The 21717-nt window shown below is 45.3% G+C and overlaps 2 protein-coding genes across 2 annotated transcripts in view; both read right to left on the bottom strand.

The window, feature by feature from the left end:
• Window positions 1–21717, bottom strand: part of LOC141207923 (oocyte zinc finger protein XlCOF7.1-like) — a 456010-nt gene that overhangs the window by 263801 nt on the left and 170492 nt on the right. The window lies entirely within an intron of this gene.
• The window catches only part of LOC141207902 (uncharacterized), a 999716-nt gene continuing 979691 nt past the window's right edge, over window positions 1693–21717 (bottom strand). Inside the window, exon 20 of the mRNA XM_073664463.1 lies at window positions 1693–5159. Within this exon, the coding sequence (XP_073520564.1) occupies window positions 3991–5159 (1169 nt within the window). The 3' untranslated portion in view covers window positions 1693–3990. The remainder of the gene's footprint in view (window positions 5160–21717) is intronic.

Genomic DNA, 21717 nt, shown 5'->3' on the forward strand with positions numbered 1-21717 from the left:
TATTTTACCCTAGTGCCTTGAAAAAGTAATAAATCTATTGATAGTGTTTCTCTGCACCATGTGTTTTATTCACATATGGCTTCATAACATAAACTTTAATGAACACTCTACAGCGCACATATACAGTACAGACCAAAAGTTTGGACACAACTTTTCATTTAAAGATTTTTCTGTATTTTCATGACTATGAAAATTGTACATTCACACTGAAGGCATCAAAACTAGGAATTAACACATGTGGAATTATATACTTAACAAAAAAGTGTGAAACAACTGAAAATATGTCTTATATTCTAGGTTCTTCAAAGTAGCCACCTTTTGCTTTGATGACTGCTTTACACACTCTTGGCATTCTCTTGAGGAGCTTCAAGAGGTAGTCACCGGAAATGGTCTTCCAACAATCTTGAAGGAGTTCCCAGAGATGCTTAGCATTTGTTGGCCCTTTTACCTTCACTCTGCGGTCCAGCTCACCCCAAACCATCTCGATTGGGTTCAGGTCTGGTGACTGTGGAGGCCAGGTCATCTGGCGTAGCACCCCATCACTCTCCTGCTTGGTCAAATAGCCCTTACACAGCCTGGAGGTGTGTTTGGGGTCATTGTCCTGTTGAAAAATAAATGATGGTCCAACTAAACGCAAACCGGATGGAATAGCATGCCGCTGCAAGATGCTGTGGTAGCCATGCTGGTTCAGTATGCCTTCAATTTTGAATAAATCCCCAACAGTGTCACCAGCAAAGCACCCCACACTATCACACCTCCTCCTCCATGCTTCACGGTGGGAACCAGGCATGTAGAGTCCATCCATTCTCCTTTTCTGCGTCGCACAAAGACACGGTGGTTGGAACCAAAGATCTCAAATTTGGACTTATCAGACCAAAGCACAGATTTTCACTGGTCTAATGTCCATTCCTTGTGTTCTTTAGCCCAAACAAGTCTCTTCTGCTTGTTGCCTGTCCTTAGCAGTGGTTTTCTGGCAGCTATTTTACCATGAAGGCCTGCTGCACAAAGTCTCCTCTTAACAGTTGTTGAAGAGATGTGTCTGCTGCTAGAACTCTGTGTGGCATTGACCTGGTCTCTAATCTGAGCTGCTGTTAACCTGCAATTTCTGAGGCTGGTGACTCGGATAAACTTATCCTCAGAAGCAGAGGTGACTCTTGGTCTTCCTTTCCTGGGGCGGTCCTCATGTGAGCCAGTTTCTTTGTAGCGCTTGATGGTTTTTGCAACTGCACTTGGGGACACTTTCAAAGCTTTCCCAATTTTTCGGACTGACTGACCTTCATTTCTTAAAGTAATGATGGCCACTCGTTTTTCTTTCCCTAGCTGCTTTTTTCTTGCCATAATACAAATTCTAACAGTCTATTCAGTAGGACTATCAGCTGTGTGTCCACCAGACTTCTGCACAAGACTGATGGTCCCAACCCCATTTATAAGGCAAGAAATCCCACTTATTAAACCTGATAGGGCACACCTGTGAAGTGAAAACCATTTCCGGTGACTACCTCTTGAAGCTCATCAAGAGAATGCCAAGAGTGTGCAAAGCAGTCATCAAAGCAAAAGGTGGCTACTTTGAAGAACCTAGAATATAAGACATATTTTCAGTTGTTTCACACTTTTTTGTTGAGTAAATAATTCCACATGTGTTAATTCATAGTTTTGATGCCTTCAGTGCGAATGTACAATTTTCATACTCATGAAAATACAGAAAAATCTTTAAATTAGAAGGTATGTCCAAACTTTTGGTCTGTACTGTATACAGTTGTGCTCAAAAGTTTACATACCCCGGCAGAATTTTCTTGGCCTTGTTTCAGAGAATATGAATGATAACAAAAAACTTTTTCTCCACTCAAGGATAATTGGTTGGGGGAAGCCATCTACTGTCAAACTACTGTGTTTTCTCTTTTTAAATCTTAATGACAACCAAAAAAAACATCCAAAGGACCCTGATTTTGACCAATCAGTTAGATACATGTGGGGCTGGAGGAGAGAGAACAGTTCTCTCAGTAATCAGGAAGGACACTGTCTCAGAGTTCTCCTGTCACAGGAAGTTGCCTCCAGGCTATAAGATGCACTCACTTATTAGAAAGATTTTTTTCTTGCTAAATTTGTGCCTTATACTCCAAAAAATATGGTAAGTTCTGAAGTAATATCCCTTTCTCATTTAATTATACGACTGTGTTATATGTTTTTGTACAATTTGTCAATAACTTATATAGTTATTTTTGATGGTCAACAAAATTCGATTTTCCAGTAATTAATTTTTCACACTCTAGGTATCATAATTACTTCTCTCTGTGTGGGATGTTTGATGTTTAAAAGGGTTGTCCACTACTTGGACAACCCCTTCTCATCACTGATGTTTGATCCTGTTATAATAAAAACAGTTATGCTCACCTCCCGTGCCAGGGCCATTCCAGCAGAGTCAGCATTTGTGTTTCGGGGCTCATGTGAGGTTGTTACGTCATGTGAGCCCTGCGCTCAGTGCTGACGTCACTGTCTCCACCTTCTGACAAATCCAACATTAAGAGAAGGTCAAAGAGCAACCACAGCCCTGGCTTCCTGTTAATGTTCAACACGTCCGAAGGCGGGGACAGTAAAACTGGCACTAATTGGGTGCAGGGCTCATATGATGTAACAACCTTACATCAGTCTTGGGAACGTGAGTGCCAATGCCGCTGGAACGGCCCTACCATGGGAGGTGAGTGTTTATATTTTAACAAGGCTAAGTATGAGGAATGAGAAGTGTGACGAAACAGGTTGTTACCTTAATCAGACAGATGTTTAGATTTGTTAAGCCAAGAGAAATACACCATTGGGTTTGTGTTGACTTGTGAATGTATGTGTATTTCTGTGGCTGGTCAAGGAGGACATACTATTATGTGTATAAACCTGAATGTTGACTTCTCTTGGTTTTGAAACAATAATGTTTGTTAATATGCTAATTATATATTATGCTAAAGCCAGCTAGATGTTGATTTGCAAGAGCTCCCTGCTATACCAACTATGTAAATTGATTAAATGCTCAAACAATGAGACCTGAGCCCTGTGGAATAATACCCTCCCTAATCCTTGACCTGTGGATGTGTACTTGAAAGGACGATTGTAACTATTTAAGAGACATATGCCTCTGTAGCAGTCAGAATTGAAAGAATCAAAGATCAGTCAGACTCTTCAGAACATCAGTTTGGTAGCATGGCTTCATCCAGAAAGACACAGATTTCGATTCTACATGATTCCGGCCTAAGGGTACATGGCCCTGACTGGAAGGATACGGATCTGCTCCATTGACCATCAGAGAGCTCATGGATACAGTTGGGGAGACTAGGTTGGGACAATGAAGTCACCTGGCCCTATGGATATGTTGTTTGGGGTTGCAGGTGGGACCCTCCGGTCTCCTGGAACCCATTGAGACATTCGAAGAAACCAGATTGGGACCAGCCGGTCATCTGGCCCCATGGATACTCTCGGAGAGGTCAGTGTGCCACCCTAGGGGCTCTTGGCCTTTTTCCTCGATGGACTGTCAGCTTCCTAAGCTTGCCGCTACATTCTCTCTGTGGGGGCCCGCAAAAAGGAGGGGTGGGGGGAACTGTTTGAGGTCGTTGGCTCTGGAAGTTCCAAAGTCGCAGCTTTTCTATTCTTGGCGGGCCAGCGGAAGGGTGAGACTGTGTAATGTTGCACCATCTTGGGTATTTGCTGGGACTGTTCTATGTATTTATTGTCTGTTTGGTGGTTCAATAAAATATTGCTACACTGTTTTACCCTCACCCTGTGTTGTCTGAGTAGTACTAAGCCCAGGGAAGATGCCGGGTCTTCATAACAAGGGTTTGTCCTAGTATTGTACAACCAATTTAAGAAGATACAATTTTTGGTTAAAAAGATGTCCAACATTCTGAAAATGAAAAAATGCTTGTCCCGTGTGTGACTTCTATAATGTGTATTTAAAGTTGATTTCCGTGTAAAAGATTTCCCACATTAAGAACATCAAAAAGGCTTCTACCCTCTGTGTATTCTCTGGTGCTTAACCAAAGTTGATTTAAGGCTAAAACATTTCCCACATTTTGAACAGTAAAATGGCTTCTCCCCTGTGTGGGTTCTCTGATGCCTAACAAAATTACATTTTTTTGTAAAATATTTCCCACATTCTGAACAGGAAAAAGGCTTTTCCCCTGTGTGAATTCTCTGGTGGCTATCAAGATGCCCTTTCTTGTTAAAACATTTCCCACATTCTGAACATGAAAAAGGCTTCTCCCCAGTGTGAGTTCTCTGATGTGCGATAAGATTAGATTGATCAGTAAAACATTTCCCACATTCTGAACATGAAAAAAGTTTCCCCCTAGTGTGAGTTCTCTGATGTGCGATAAGATTAGATTTATCAGTAAAACATTTCCCACATTCAGAACATGAAAAAAGCTTCTCCCCAGTGTGAGTTCTCTGATGTGTGATAAGATTTGATTTATCTGTAAAACATTTCTCGCATTCTGAACATGAAAAAGGCTTCTCCCCCGTGTGAATTCTCTGATGCTTAACAAAATTTGAATTAAAGTTAAAACATTTCCCGCATTCTGAACATGAAAACGGCTTCTCCCCCGTGTGAATTCTCTGGTGTTTAACAAAATTTGAATTCAAGTTAAAACATTTGCCACATTCTGAACAGGAAAATGGCTTCTCCCCTGTGTGAGTTCTCTGATGACTAACAAGATCTGATTTCTGGTTAAAACATTTGCCACATTCTGAACAGGAAAATGGCTTCTCCCCTGTGTGAATTCTCTGGTGTCTAACAAGATTTGATTTCTGGTTAAAAAATTTCCCACACTTAGAACACGAAAATCTATTCTCCACTGTATGAATTTTTTGATGTTTAAGAAAAGATATTTCAAGGGGAAAACTGTTTCCATATTCTGAACGTGAAAATGGCTTATTTGCTTTAGGAGCAGTTCGTTTTTTAATGATTATTTTGTGAGTTTGATTTTCCTTAGTAGTCGGTAATGAATCAGAAGACTGGACCTGTTTCATAGGATCAGATGACAGATCTTTGCTGTGAAGGGATGATGGTATATCTGCAGTAATGGCATTCAGTTCAATTGTATGTTGTGGGATCTCAAGCTCATCTGATTGAAAAACTGAAGATGACGGCTGTCCCTCTGATCTCCTGGTACAGTCATCTGCCAAGAAAAAAACAATTATTATTTTTGAATAAAATATCCTTGAATTTTATATTGTGTAATATTTCTACTTAAACCGTCTGTAAAAATGGCAAGTTATATAAAAAGCACTAAATTACTTACCGGTAATGTGATTTTCCTGAGCCCATGACAGCACCACAACGAGAGAGGCGATCCACCCTACCAGGACAGGAAACCTACAGAATAAAATGGTGGCGCCTCTCCACCACCTCAGTTGTTTACAGAGCATGAGAGGACACTACTTAATAGTTATATATCCCATGATTTTTGCTTCTACACGCCGCGTGAATCAAACATCACGAAGAGAATGAAGTGATCAACTTCTACCAGTGATGGGAGGGAATATAAGGGTGCTGTCATGGGCTCAGGAAAATCACATTACCATAAGTAATTTAGTGTTTTCCTATCACCCATGACAGCACCACAACGAGAGATTTACAGAGAAAAAACTTTAAAGTTAGGGTGGGACCACAGCCTGTAGAACAGTTTTCCTAAAGGAAAGGACAGCAGAAGATCCCCGATCAAGTCTATAGTGTCTATAGAAGGTGCAAGGTGAAGACTGAATCGCAACCTTACAAAATGCTTTATGGGGACATCCGCTTTCTTATTGATCTGCCATGGATTCCCCGGATTAGCACAGAAAGTAGGGTGCACAATTTCCTGACTTCTATGGAAATTGGAAGCCATCTTCGAAAGTTGGGTAGCTCCGGAACTGGCCCATCTTTTAGGATCTGTATAAACAAAGGATTAACCGACAAAGCTTGAATGTCATTAACTTACCATGCTGAGGTGCTCAGGGCCACCGGGATAATAGTCTTTAATGTGAAGACGCTGAATCCATGGGTTCAAGCGAAGGCTTGGATTCAGATCCCAGGGTGCCATCTTTGGACTGAAAAAGGGCCTAGATCCAAAACTCACTTTCACATTCCTTGCTTATTCAATGCAGGTTGAACACTGTTCCAGTAGTCTATGGCTAAAAAGGTCCACTGGTAATTCTCTTCCTCTTTATATGAGGTGCTGTTAAAGATAAAAGGTGAGACTTCGCCATCTGAACTGATTAGACATAAGTGTCATTAGGGATCTTGGCAGAGTTCCTCCATAATAGTTTACGTAAGCTAAAGCTACTCTGCTGTATGAGAAGACCTTTACATGGTGACCATGTATAGATGAATGGAGCTTTCTTATATACTGTCTAAAGCTTCTTTAGGTTAGAGGAACCGGGTCTTTAGAGGCAACACATGGGTATATACCTGTAACCATGCTACTACAGGAATGTAGGAGATTAAAGTTATTAACAGCAATATTGCCTTGTTCAGAGTTGCGGCCAGACTGCTTATTAATTTTGACATATAACAGGACTCCTTATTCTACCTTGGGAGACCACAACTCTTACTCACTGCCCAGTGAGTTCTGTAGCGCTCGACGGATCTGCCCATAATCCCGAAATACTTGAGGTAAACTATTGTCAATGCCTCTTCCTTCAATATGAGAGTTGTCCTAACTACTATAATTCTCCATAAAGCCTTAAGGCTCATTAACATCTGAATGGAAGGTCACAAACTGAAAGCCTAAATCCTCATTTTATGCCAAGAAGTATTCTCAGGAAATTTGATGTTTCATGTGAATTGAAACCTGATTGTATACCTCCTTAAATGCCTATACTACTATATAGCAATTAGGAACTGCAGATTTACTAGCAGGTCTTATAGAGTCCATTTCCAATTATCTAACTCTCAGGAATCTGTACAGCCCATTCAGGTTGTAGCAAACCCAGGTAGGCCTGGGTTAAATAATAGCTTTACAGGTCTTGATTAGGGCACCTGGAGAGCTAAGCACCAGAGCAGGCTAGGCATTCACCTTAGTAAGACTGCTGGAAAGCAGAGCAGACGGTATGTGTCTTGGAGATAATCAGAGACACAGGCCAGACTTCACAAGTATCAGTGGTTGCCCTGGATAAATATTGTTGTTGTTTTTTTTAAATCAAATATTTTTTATTGTTAAAACTTTTTTGTAACACAACAGTAAAACAAATAAAACAACCCAACCAAAGAAAGGACCCAGTCCCTATTCTATCCCTCCTCCCACAACACATCGCTCTTTCAAACAAAACATTTTGAGTTAAATGTTCCACAGTTCTGTCCACAGCAAATTAACAATCTTACAGTATGAATAGTCACAATTGTATTAAGGGGTATCGATAAATATTGTTTTGTTTGATCAAGCTGGGTTAGCTGAACTGTATATGAGTAGTCAGGGTCTGTCCTATTTAGTCAGAGCTTGGACAAGACCAGAAATATTAATGTTTATGAGTTCTGCGCAACCTGTAAAAAGCAATAAAACTGCACTCGATTGGACCAAACACACAATGGCTGTATGAACACTACATGATGCCTCCTACCTTTAAGAATGAAACCCTAAAAGGTTTATTATTAACCTGCAAAACTAAGGAAGCGCTCTTATTGTCACCTGCCTCCAATCGGCATTCCACCGAGCCAGCTGAGCACCAGCCAGGAATACTGCCACTCTCTGTCTCAAAATAGAGGCTAGGATATTTTTCCCCCTGAATTCAGTAAGCTTGCCATGCACAGTTTACAGTTGCTGAACTTGGTTTTATCAGACATAAACTTAGTTGTGCAACCAGTACCTTTACAAAGAGGGACTATGAGGCACAGGGGCGCTACAAGTCACAGACACCCTATAAAGCACTACAAGGCACAGGGGCAACCTGAAGCACCGAGAGACAATATCAGGCCCCATGAGGTACTAAAAGGCACTGTGTAGTGCTATGAGGTACTAACAGGCGCTATACGGCACTATGAATTCACCATAAGGCACTATGATATGCTATGAGTCACTATGATATGTTATGCTATGAGGCGCTATGAAGAGCCATAAGGCGCTATGAAGTGCTATGAGGCACTATGCCATGAGGCACTATAAAGCACTGTGATGTGCTATGAGGCACTGTGATGTGCTATGAGGCATTATGCTATGATGTGCTATGAGGCATTATGCTATGATGTGCTATGAGGCACTATTATGTGCCATGAAGCACTATGCGGCACTGTGATGTGTTATGAGGCACTAAGATGTGCCATGAGGCACTATGCTATGATGTGCCACGAGGCACTATGCTATGATGTGCCATGAGGCACTATGCTGTGCTATGAAGCACTATGATGTGCTATGAAGTGCTATGCTATGAGGCACTATGATGTGCTATGAAACGCTATGCTATGACGCACTATGATGTGCTATGAAGCGCTATGCTATGACGCACTAGGATGTGCCATGAGGCACTATGCTATAATGTGCCATGAGGCACTATGATGTGCTATGAGGCGCTATGCTATGAGGTGCTATGCTATGACACACTATGATGTGCCATGAGGCACTATGCTATGCTATGAAGCGCTATGCTATGAGGTACTATGATGTGCTATGAAGAGCTATGCTATGAGGCACTATGATGTGCTATGAAGTGCTATGCTATGACGCACTATGATGTGCTATAAAGCGCTATGCTATGATGCACTATGATGTGCTATGAAGCGCTATGCTATGACGCACTAGGATGTGCCATGAGGCACTATGCTATGATGTGCCATGAGGCACTATGATGTGCTATGAAGAGCTATGCTATGCGGCGCTATGCTATGAGGTGCTATGCTACGACACACTATTATGTGCCATGAGGCTCTATGATGTGCCATGAGGTGCTGAGAGGCACTATGATGTGCTATAAAGCGCTATGTTATGAGGCACTATGCTATGATGTGCTATGAGGCGCTATGATGTGCTATGAAGCGCTATGCTATGTGGCACTAAGATGTGCTATGAGACACTATGATGTGCTATGAAGCACTTTGCTATGATGTGCCATGAGGCGAATGAGGCACAATGATGTGCTATGAAGCGCTATGATGTGCCATGAGGCACTATTATGTGCTATAAAGCACTATGCTACGAGGCACTATGATGTGCCAAGAGGCGCTGTGAGGCACTATGATGTGATATAAAGCACTATGCTATGAAGCACTATGATGTGTCATGAGGCGCTATGTTATGATGTGCCATGAGGCACTATGATATGCTAAGAGGCACTATGATGTGCTATGAAGCACTATGCTACGATGTGCCATGAGGCGCTATGAGGCACAATGATGTGCTATGAAGCGCTATGATGTGCCATGAAGCACTGTGAGGCACTATGATGTGCTATAAAGCACTATGCTACGAGGCACTATGATGTGCCAAGAGGCGCTGTGAGGCACTATGATGTGATATAAAGCGCTATGCTATGAAGCACTATGATGTGCTCTTTGTGAAGCGCAAAGAGTAATCCATCTCAATGAAGGATAAACCTTTCCTTTGGGTGGTAAATCTCAATTGTCAGACTAGCCCCACCCGAAGGAGCCAACTGATGAGACGCAGCTGGACAGCAGACCTTCACAGAGACCATGTGCTGTATTAACACCATATGCCGTCCTATGGATGGAGTAAACAGACTGGAGGACAACAGTAAAAACCTCTGAGTGTTACTTTAACATTTACTCAGCAGATTGAGGCTCATTTTTGTGGTAAATTCTGAAGCCCAATCATGAGGCTCTGTGCGGCCCAGACATATGGCTAACTTTAGCCTAGAGGTCTAAGGTCCAGCTTCCCTCCTGAAGCCAAATCTAAAGCACGAGGCCCTTGGCCCAGATGGTGTCTTACAGAGCGCACACACCCATTTTTGAGTTTTGCGCTAACTTCCTTCAGCCTTTCCTAGTAACCATAACAAGGAAAGGGCCCCATAAACCAGGTAAACATTCACGAAGATTACTCACCACCAGATTCGAAGGCTGGACCAAGTCACAGACCTGTTCCTCTCCATCCGGCCGTGCCTGAGCAATACTGGGGTGGTCAAACCCAGGCAGGGGCGCCTCCAACAGTGAGCTGATCAAAGCTGGAGCTGCCGACCCCAGACAGGGGCGCAGTTCCACAGCAGCTTCTCCACTGATGCACGGAGCTGGAGCTGCCGACCCTAGACAGGGGCGCAGTTCTACAGCTGCTCTCTCACTGACGTGCAGATCTGGAGCTGCCAACCCCAGACAGGGGCGCAGTTCCACAGCAGCTTCTCCACTCATGGAACTGGAGCTGCCGACCCCAGGCAGGGGTGCCGCTCAGACGTATCTGGATCTTCAACAGGTAAGCCTGTCTAAGTTTCTCCCATCAAAGACCCACAAGTACGCTCGTCATCAGGGCCGCAGGCTGGTACAAAACAGTAGCCGGAAACATGTTAGAACACATGGGTCTCCGCTACTTCTTTTTTCACCGGCGTGTGTCTTAGGGCGCAACTTCCTGGATAGCGTCCTGCGCCTGCGCAACCGGGATGCGCAGCTGCCAGGCCACCATAAGGTAATGGTGCGGCTGCTGCTCACGCCCGTCCGACGGAACAGGCCCCCTTGGACTCACCATGGTGCTCCCAGGTCCCTATGTCCCTATTCTGTAGGTTTCCTGTCCTGGCAGGGCGGATCACCTCTCTCGTTGTGGTGCTGTCATGGGTGATAACAAAAATGGAATTATTTACCAAGACAATGGTAGTTCACAGTCTAATATAAAACCTCATAGCAGAAACCAGTAGAGTGTGGTGTTCAACTGTTTGTTCATGCTGCCTCCCAAATATGGAATAAAAAGCCACCAAACAATGTTATGTAGATGAAAATAATACCAATAAAAAATTCTACTCATCTCGCAAAAAACAACCCCCACTCAGGTCCATCATCCGTCAATGGAAAAACACATTATTAGTGGCTCAAAGGCTTTTGATAGGGAACATGGTGTCACGGGTGTGTCAGAGGTGACAGACAATCGCCCTGCAGTTGGCTGCAGGAGAACCCTACCTTTGGCATTACAGACATCTTCTTAGAGGCTGTCTCTAGGACCCAGTGGTTACCTCCCTCTGGCTAATTAACACTTTGCCTGGGTGTTTAAATACCTGCTGTGTTTCAGAGGGAGTTGCTGGTTATATTCATTACTACTTGCTTAGCAAGAGCAGTACTTCGTCCTCTCTGGAGCTTGAGGACGTGTGCGAATTTGTTTGGAGTCGTCTAAAGCTAAGCCATTTTCCCCGTTTGTCTACACTTGTTGTCTATAGTGTTTAGTGAGATGGACTAGTGCTCATCTCCTCCCTTCCCTAGTCTTAGCCATACACCAGGGAAAGACAGGGCGAGGCATGCATGCGGCGATTGGTGAAGAGCCAATATAGGGTCAATAGTTGAGACAGGGTGACGCTAGACCAGACTAGGAGGTCTCCACTTCCCCCCTTTGGCTAGAGTCTTGTCTCCCTTTTCCTCTTCCCTTTGTGTTGCACTGGTCTTTCCCACACCTTGCGTGGCACATGGCTTTCATAAACCAATTCAGCAATATCCGCTCTCTCTGCAATCTTCCCCTCGCTTCTGAGCCTTGCAGTGTGCCCAAACCACATTTAGCATCCATGTATTTGGAATTACTATAGTTAGAAGAACCCACTTAATTTACATTGTGTGTTTCCTGGAGCACAATCTGGGCACTATGTGTTGGGCAATAAAATGGCTTATTTGTCATTTTCACTCTCCATCATCCACTGCATGCTAATTTCCAGAAAGTAGCTGTGGAGTCAAAATAGTCACTACTCTAATAGATTAATTCACTGAGGGTTATAATTTCCAAAATGAAGTCACTTTATGGGGATTTCTACTGCTCTGGTTTTCTGACATTTTGTAATATTAGGGCTTCTGTAAATGGTGTGTCCCATCTCCTCTGGGATCTGCTCCTGCGACCTCTGATTCTCTCACCAGGAGCCGCCTTATTCATCCTGCAGGCGGCGCTGGTGATGGAGGAGACGTCAGAACCAGAAGCTCTGGGCAGGGGAAGGCTCTATCCAGCCACTAAGATTAGGGTGCCTGGTACCTGTAGTACCATCCAGTCTGGCAGTATGGGTGTGTGCTGTCCAGCTGGAGTAATCTGCTCCCTACTTCAGCCAATTGGAAAGCACCGCACCCTACTAAAGCTGTCAGATACAGCCTTGTTCTCCCTTGGTTTAGTCCTCTGTGCTCAGCTCCCGGCTTGTGTATTTGTTTCCTGTTGTGACCTCGGCCCGTTTACCGACTACTCTTGTGTCTTCTGATTTTGTATTTTCTCTGCTCTCCTGGTTCTGACCCGACTACCTGACTATTCTTCTTCCCATCTCACACCACAGAACAGCAGGTAACACCGTGGCCCAAGCCTAGAGGTCTCTGTATAATTCCAGATCCATGTAGAGGGGGTTAAAGGGCGATGAGCAAGGCAAACCCTGGGATCTGAAAAAAGAGTAGATGGAGCAACGCCTATTTGTGGTAGCCATCGTTTGAGCTGCCAGGTGACCATGAACAGTGTCCACAATACATTGTGTCTGCAAACTATTCCAGCAAGATCTGCAATCAAATAGCTAAATGTCGCTCTTTCCCTTCTTAACCTTTAACCTGCCATGTGCCCAGACAGTAGGGTACAGCCGTATAAAGGTGGCATAGAAATATTAAAAAATTCTCTCTCCCAGACACCTCTTCATCCCCCCTCCCCTATAGTATTTGTCAGAGGACAAGAGCTGACGAAATCTTGACAGAGTGACGGCAGCGGTGGGATATTGTGTGATCTCCCTGGTGTCGTCTCTGTGAACCCTGACAAATTGGTGGCAAGCGGTGGGATATTACAGAACATCAGTGGCTGGATTGAACAATCATTCCTGTCATTGAAAACTTGCATGGTTCTTGTGAGAATTCTGTGCAAAGTTTTAAGAAATCACACTGTGTTTTAATATTTTTTTTATCTGGGACATTACTGTATGTGTAGCAGTTGCACCCCCTCCCTTCTCTTGTTTTTCAGTTCTATCTTTTATTTGGCAAAGATGGCTATGCGTGAAGAGCCCTGGTATCACCAGCAGTCAAGGGACACCATCACTGCCCTCTGTGAGCTGAGACAGATTGACCCCACAGGCAAAACCAAGGCCCAACTGATTGCTGACCTGTTGCAAGGTGCTGCAGAGCCCGTCCGACAGCAGAGCCCTGATGATGGGGCAGCCAGCCAAAGCCCAGATGGCGCTGCTGCAGGGGTCCCACCTGTGATTGCCAGCAATGTCCACAGCAAGGGTAATGTGGACCCCCAACTGTGGATGGCATTGGAGCAGCTTGCTGATGATCGTGACGGACGACTGCAACTGATACTGAAATTCCTGGAGCGAGCAGAGCAACAGGCCAGAGCTGACCGAGAGGCTGCTGAGCGAGAGTGGCAAGAGGAGCATCTGTACCAGCTGGAGCGGGCCCAGATTCGGAAGGAGCTATCCACCCTGCAGATCCATGAGTCCAACAGTGCCAACTACTTTACACCCCGTCGGGAACATTTTCCCGTAATGGAAAAGGATGGAGACATGGACATATTTCTGCAAGGGTTTGAAAAAGCCTGGAGACAGTACCAGCTGCCTGAAGATCAGTGGGCCAGATATTTAACTCCAAGGCTCAGAGGAAAAGCTCTGGAGGTGTTTGCTTCTCTCCCTCGAGAACAAGATGGAGACTATAGGGCCATCAAGCAGGCCTTGATAAAAAAAGTACCAGCTGACTCCGGAGGTTTACCGGAAGAAGTTCAGAGCCCTCCAACGTGGACCACATGATAGCTACAGTGATGTGGTGGATGAGCTCAGGACCCACTTTGCGCAGGACTGTCCAAGGACTGTCAGTCACCACCTTCGAGCACCTGAAGGATCTGATGGTGAAGGACCAGTTTCTTCATCTTTGCCCAGTGGAAGTGCGCCAGTTTGTGCTGGACCGGGAGCCGAAAGAAGCTGTCAAAGTAGCCAAGATCGTGGATGCCTATGAGGCCAACCGCATACCAGAGGTGCAGAAGTCAGCCGCCGCCAGCTGGACAGGGGGTAAGCTGTCAGCCATCCCCAGTGTTCCAGCCAGCCGGCCCTCAGCGGGTCCTGTCTCATCTTCCAGCACCCGGCCTGCATTTGACTCCCGTAAGTGTTATACTTGTGACCAAACGGGTCACATCAGCCTTGTCTGCCTGGAGAGGCAGAAGATGAACCACACACCTGAGGCCCCAGGGCCTACTGCAGCCATTCTTTTTGTGGGAGGGGCGATTGGAAGGGCCCGTGAGAACTTACAACCGGTTACTGTTGGCAACACCGTTACTGTTGGCCTTAAGGATACTGGTGCAGAACGGACCCTCATCCGCCCTGAGTTAATGTTACCAGATGAGCTCACTCCTGTTACCGGGTTTGGGGGTGTTCGCCGTCCCATACCGATGGCCCGAGTTTAACTGGACTGGGGTGCGAGGAGGAGGCTAAGGGAAGTGGGGGTGTCAAAGAATCTCCCCACTAATGTGCTATTGGGAACTGATCTGGGGTAGTTGGTTGCCCGATACATCCCTGACCACCCTCCCAGATCTGATATGTCATGTAATGCCACTGTCAATAATGTCAATGTGATGCATATTGAAAATGTGTGTTGTGGTAGAGGGGAACTCAGCCACCTCACCCTGCGGGGTGATGCTGCTGAGAGCCAGCATAAGTGCTATGGGCAAGCGGAGCAAGCACGGACACCAGGAAGCAGGTCGTCCCATGCAGGTGACCAGGGTCACACCAGATGGTGACATGGTCGATGGTAGCTGTCCCATGATTAGCACGGCTCCAGAGGTAATGAGAAAGGATGGGGAGAAACACGGGGATCATAAGGAAAGTGGTACCGTGCCGCCGACCAGTGTCACGACGTACTGTGACATGGCCAGTCGTAGCTGCCCCATAGTTAGCCCAGCTCCCCAGGTAACCATGAGGGGTGGAAAGGTAGGCCCCACAACCAGGCAAGGTAAAAGAAATGTGGGTCCCCCTGTCTGTCAGGAGTATGGAAGGAAGGTACCCATAGCCTGTCAGAGGTGTAGGGAAAATGCATCCCGAACCGGTCAGGGTGATCGGAAAGCTGGATCCCCAGTTGGTCAGAGTGGTGGGCGAGTTGGGTCCACGGCTTGTCGGATTAGCAGGAAGGGTGGGCTGCGAGGTAGGCTTAAGGGGCGATCTGTAAATCCGCCCCTACGCTACCTCAAAAGAGGGGAAGATGTCATAGAAATATTAAGAATTTCTCTCTCCCAGACCCTCTTCATCCCCTCTCCCCTATAGTATTTGTCAGAGGAGAAGAGCTGACAAAATCCTGACAGAGCGACGGCAGCAGTGGGATATTGTGTGATCGCCCCGGTGTCGTCTCTGTGAACTCTGACATAGGGTATTGTCAGATTCAAGAGTAGTTGGAATATAATTTGTAAGGTCCATTTGTTTCCTATTATCCTTTGTGAAGAATTCCAAAGTTATCACCACATAAAGTGACACACGTCAGATTTAAAAAATGGGGCCTGATTAGGAACACAAAACTGGCTGCAGGAAGAGTGTAGTAAAAAGCTGTGAGTATAGACAATAACACATCTACTGAAATGATCAAACTCAACAGTCTCCATCAGTAAAAAAAAGAGCAACTAGTGATGAAACCTCTCTGGGGTAATTGGAGTATGGGGCTCGGTGGCTCTTGGTAATCTAAACCATAATAGGGGCCAATATTTCCTATTAGATAAGTTTCAAGAAATATTAGACATTCAAAGAGAACTTTGTATAATAGTACAGAGCTGAGGTTTCTTAAATGTAGCTTAGATATACAGTTGAAACCAGAAGTTTACATACACTATATAAAAAGACACATATGACGTTTTTCTCAATATCTGATATGAAATCAGAATAAACCTTTCCCGTTTTAGGTCAATTAGGATTGCCATAATTTTTAATATTTGCCAAATGCCAGAATAATGAGAGAGAGAATGTTTTAAGGCATTTTCATTACTTACTGCAAAGTCAAAAGTTTACATACATTTCTTTAGAATTTGGTACCATTGCCCTTAAACTGAATGACTTGGGTCAAACAATTGAAATATCCTTACACAAGCTTCTCACAATAGCTGGTCGGAATTTGGGCCTATTCCTCCTAACAAAACTGGTGTCACTGATCCAGGTTTGTAGGTCGCCTTGCTCGTCCCTGCCTTTTCAGCTTTGCCCATAAATTTTCAACAGGATTGAGATCAGAGTTTTGTGATGGCCACTCCAAAACATTGACTTTGCTATCCTTAAGCCACTTTGTTACCATTGTGGCAGTATACTTTGGGTCATTGTCCATTTGGAAGACCCATTTCCACCCAAGCTTTAACTTCATGGCTGATGTCTTGAGATGTTGTCATGCCAGGTATGAGTGCAACACAGAGAGTCACGCCAGGTGTGAGTGCAGCACAGGGGGGAAAGGGAGCCCAGAACCTAGGGAAAGGGGGAAGAGATGACCTCCTAATCTGGACTAGCGTCACCCTGTCTCCCCCTAACATCCTTATACAGCCTCCGCAGCTGTCGCCAATCACTTGCCTCGCCCTACTATCCCTGGTGTAAGGCTATAGCTTGGGGTGGAAGGAGATGAGCACTAGTCAACCTCCGCTGGCTCTCTAAAGACGGCGGTAATTTTTTAGGGACCAATAAATCTAGGTCTCAGCTTCCAAGAAGGAACTTTCAATCTTATATTCTTGGTAGACAACCACACAAAGTCATTCACATTCAGGTCCGGACCTGGCAAGCGTTTTCTGTCAGCCATACGTTTATACCTGTCACCCATTGTCTTCAAATTACACAGAACACCCTGCCACAGCGAGGAGAGCGATAAAGCAAACCGTTCCTCTTCAGGAAATCCTAAAGCTCCTCCCCCACTGAAAGTACCAAACTGTGGATGATAACCGTATGCACCGAAAAACGGTGACCGGCCAGTGGATATTTGACGATTATTTTTGATGGAAAATTCTGCCATCGGTAAGTAGGATGCCCAATCTTGCTGATTTTCGGAGACGAAACACCTGAGGTATCTCTGCAAGTTCTGATCGACCCCCTCGGTCTGACCGTTTGACTGAGGGTGGAAGGCAAAAGAAAAGGACAGCTGCACCCCCAGTCGAGAACAGAATGCCTTCTAGAACTTGGAAACAAACTGGGTCCCTCGATCAGACACCACATCGGAGGGAACCCCGTGAAGCTTCACAATCTCATTTATGAACACCTGAGCAAGTGTCTTAGCATTGGGAAGTGCAGGTAAAGCGACGAAGTGAACCATTTTACTGAACCTATCTACTACTACCAAAACCACCTTTTTGCCTGCAGAAACCGGTAGGTCAGTAATAAAATCCATGGACAAGTGTGTCCATGGCCGGCTAGGGATAGGTAGCAGAAGAAGAGTATCAGACAGACGGGTGTGTGAAACCTTAGAATGCGTGCAAATACTACAAGCAGCTATGTGTTCAATTACATCCCGATGCAACACCGGCCACCAAAAACGACGAGAGAGGAGGTCCGCGGTTGTCTTACCACCTGAATGCCCAGCAAGCACAGAGTTATGATGTTCCTTGATTACTTTACAGCACAGATCAGGTGGTACAAATAACTTTCCTGAAGGGCAGGAGGCAGGGCGCCTCCAGCACCTCACCCTCCAGTTCAGGAAAAAGAGACAAAATAACTAACCCTTTCTGTAATATCGGGGCAGGGTTCTCATGGTCACCACCACCAGGGAAGCTCCGGGACAAAGCATCAGCCTTGACGTTTTTGACCCCTGGACGAAAAGTGACAACAAAATTGAACTTAGTAAAAAACAGGGACCATCTGGCTTGCCTAGGGTTGAGACGTTTAGCTGACTGAAGTTATGACAGGTTCTTATGGTCAGTAATAACAGTAATAGGATGGACTGCTCCCTCCAACCAATGTCGCCATTCCTCGAACGCCAATTTGATCGCCAAAAGTTCCCTATTACCCACGTCATAATTTCTCTCAGCCGGAGACAATTTTTTAGAAAAGAAGGCGCATGGACGCCATTTACCAGGGGACGAACCCTGAGACAACACAGCCCCAACCCCGACATCCGAAGCATCGACCTCCACAATAAAGGGTTGAGAAACATCAGGTTGACTGAGAATGGGTGCAGTGGCAAAATGATTCTTTAAGGAAGAAAAAGCCTGGAGGTAAGCCTCCGACCAGTAGGAAAAATCAGACCCCTTCTTAGTCATGTCAGTAAGGGGTTTCACTACCACCGAGTAATTTTGGATGAATTTCCTGTAAAAATTAGTAAAGACTAGAAAACGTTGTAGGGTCTTCAGGTTCTCGGGACGTTCCCAGTCAAGGACTGCAGGGATCTTCTCCAGATCCATCCAAAAAACTGAAGATGACAACAAGTACCCCAAATACTGCACCTGTTGAACAGCAAAAACACATTTTTCTAGTTTGGCATAAAGTTTGTTATCCCTTAATATCTGGAGTACCTGCTTAACATGCCCCCGATGGGTCTCAAAATCAGGTGAATAAACCAAAATATCGTCCAGATAGACCATCACAAACCCCCCCACCAAATGATGAAAAATATAATTTATGAAATGCTGGAATACCGCAGGTGCATTGGTCAAATGAAAAGGCACAACCAGACTCTGGAAATGACCTTCCGGGGTATTGAACGCTGTCTTCCATTCGCCCCCCTCTCTGATTCTAACCAGATTATAGGCTCCCCTTAAATCCAACTTGGAGAATACCTTAGCTCCCACAACCTGGCTGAACAAATCATGAATCAGAAGAAGAGGGTATGGATCACGGATGGTAATTTGATTTAATTCCCGGAAATCTAAACAGGGACGTAGAACGCCATCTTTTTTCTTCACAAAGATGAACCCTGCCACCACGGGCGAAGATGAGGGTGTGATATGTCCCTTCTCCAGACTTTCCGCAAATGAAAACCTTCATGGCTTGTCTCTCAGGGCCAGAAAGATTATATAGTCTGGACTTTGGTAGTTTAGTAGCTCCGGGGGTCAGGTTAATAGGACAGTCATAAGCACGATGAGGAGGCAAATCCTGACACCCCTTTTCAGAAAAAACGTTCTCAAAATCAGACAAAAAAACAGGCAGTATCCCCGTAGAGATAGTAGCAATAGAAACATTTAGACAGTTCTCATGGCAGTAATCTCCCCATTCAGTAATCTCCCCGGCTTTCCAATCCACCAGCGGATTATGTTTAACAAGCCAGGGGATACCTAAAACAATCGGAGTAGAGAGATTTTCCAAAACATAGCAAGGGATGATTTCACAATGAACTGACCCCACCCTCAGTTTTACATTATGTACAATCTGAGTAAATGCTTTCTGTGCAAGTGGCGCCGAGTCAATGGCAAAGATGGGAATAGGTTCAGCTAAAGCACAGCAAGCAAGACCATGAGTTTTCACAAACTCAGCATCAACCATGCTGACCCCGGCTCCACTGTCAACAAACACAGAAATTTTTTCGGTTTTGCTCTCTAGCACCACCTCTGCTGTCAAGACAAAGTGGGAACGGTAGTTTGGCCACAAGTGCACCCCTTGTTTATCCAACTCCAGACTACCGAGAGTTAAACGAGTCTCCTTTTGTTTAGAAATTGAAGGACAGGTCCCAACAAAGTATCCTTTTTTCCCACAAAAAAAACATACGCCTCTTTTCTTGTGAATCTCCGGGGAGATGTATGATGTAGACACCCCTTAACTGCATAGGTTCCTCCACCTCTCCCAGTACTGGTTCACCCCCAGACCGCTCCCTTGGCAAAGGTACACAACCCCGACAAGAAGGTCCAGGAGAAGAAGGTTGTACCCGTCTATCCCGAAGGCACCTATCCAGACGTATGGCCAAAGACATGGCAGCCTCCAAGGACTGAGGGGTATCATATACAGCCAAGGCATCATTCAACCTTTCAGTAAGCCAGTCACAAAATTAACTTTTAAGGGCTGAGTCATTCCATTTGGAATCCGTTTCCCATCTACGGAATTCCGAACTGTACGTTTCTACTGACCGAATCCCCTGCTGAAGGTGACTCGGTCAGGGTCATCATAGATGAGGGCAAGAGCTCCAAAAAACCCCTCCACAGACTGAAGACAAACTGAGTCCTGCGGTAACGAAAACGCCCATGACTGAGGATCGCCCTGCAGTAGAGAGATCACAATACCAACCCATTGCTCCTCATTACCAGAGGAGTGGGGACGAAGTTTGAAGTACAATTAGCATGCCTCCTTAAACACAAAAATGTGTCACTACCTCCTGAAAACCTGTCCGGGAGGGCAACCTTGGGTTCAGACTGGACAGGTCTACCAGCAGCGACCCCTACATTGGCGGCCTGTAACCAGTGATACTGCTGCTGAACCTCACAACGGAGGTCATTCACCTCCAGAGACACACAGCAGAACAGCTCTGCGAGCTCTGCAACTGATCCCATACTAAAGGGAGTAAGGAAAAAAAGGTGCATGCCCAAAAACACACAAAGAAAAAAAAAAAAGATGTCAATCTAGTGTCATTTTTTTTTCTCCTTTTTTCCAAAACGTGCTCGGCCGGTTATAATGTCACGCCAGGTGTGAGTGCAACACAGAGAGTCACGCCAGGTGTGAGTGCAACACAGAGGGGAAAGGGAGCCCAGACACTAGGGAAAGGGGAAAGAGGTGACCTCCTAATCTGGACTAGCGTCACCCTGCCTCCCCCTAACATCCCTATACAGCCTCCGCAGCTGTCGCCGATCAAGTGCCTCGCCTTACTATCCCTGGTGTAAGTCTATAGCTGGGGGTGGAAGGATATGAGCACTAGTCAACCTCCGCTAGCACTCTAAAGACAAAAAGGGGAAGACAACACAGGGGAACAACAACTCAGCTTTAGAAGAACTCCAACAGGGCACACGGCCACAAGACTCCAGAGAGGACGTGATGTTGCTTCAGCCAAGTTCCAAGTAGGAATGAATATAACCGGCGACGCCCACCTAGACACACCAGGTATATATACACCCAGACTAAAGGGAGGTAGTCGATGGGTCCTAAACACAGCCTCCTATTTAGGCAGCTGTCTGCATTGTCAAACGTGGAAATCGCCTGCAAACCATTGCAGGGCGACTGTCTGTCACCTCTGACTCACCCGTGACAGATGTTGCTTCAGTATTGCCACATAATCTTCTTTTCTCATGATGCCATTTATTTTGTGAAGTGCACCAGTCCTGGCTGCAGCAAAACAACCCCACAACATGATGCTGCCACCCCCGTGTTTCACAGTTGGGATGTTGTTTTTAGGCTTCCAAGATTCTCCCTTTTTCCTCCACATGTAGCAATGGTCGTTATGCCCAAAAAGTTCAATTTTAGTTTCATCAGACCACAGGACATGTCTCCAAAAATTAAGGTCTTTGTTCCTGTGTGCATTTGCAAACATTAATCTGGCTTTTTTATGTTTGTTTTGGAGTAATGGCTTCTTCCTGACAGAGTGGCCTTTCTGCCCATGTTGATATAGTACTTGTTTCACTGTGGTTATTGACACAATCTTACCAGCTTCCGCCATCATCTTCACAAGGTCTTTTACTTTTGTCCTTAGGTTGATAAGCACATGTTGGACCAAAGCACGTTCATCTCAGGAACACAGAAACCGTCTCCTTCCTGAGCGGTATG

Source organism: Phyllobates terribilis, unplaced genomic scaffold (genome assembly GCF_046119375.1).
Source record: "Phyllobates terribilis strain yellow unplaced genomic scaffold, ASM4611937v1 Scaffold_167__1_contigs__length_4167997, whole genome shotgun sequence".
Classification (NCBI taxonomy): domain Eukaryota; kingdom Metazoa; phylum Chordata; class Amphibia; order Anura; family Dendrobatidae; genus Phyllobates; species Phyllobates terribilis.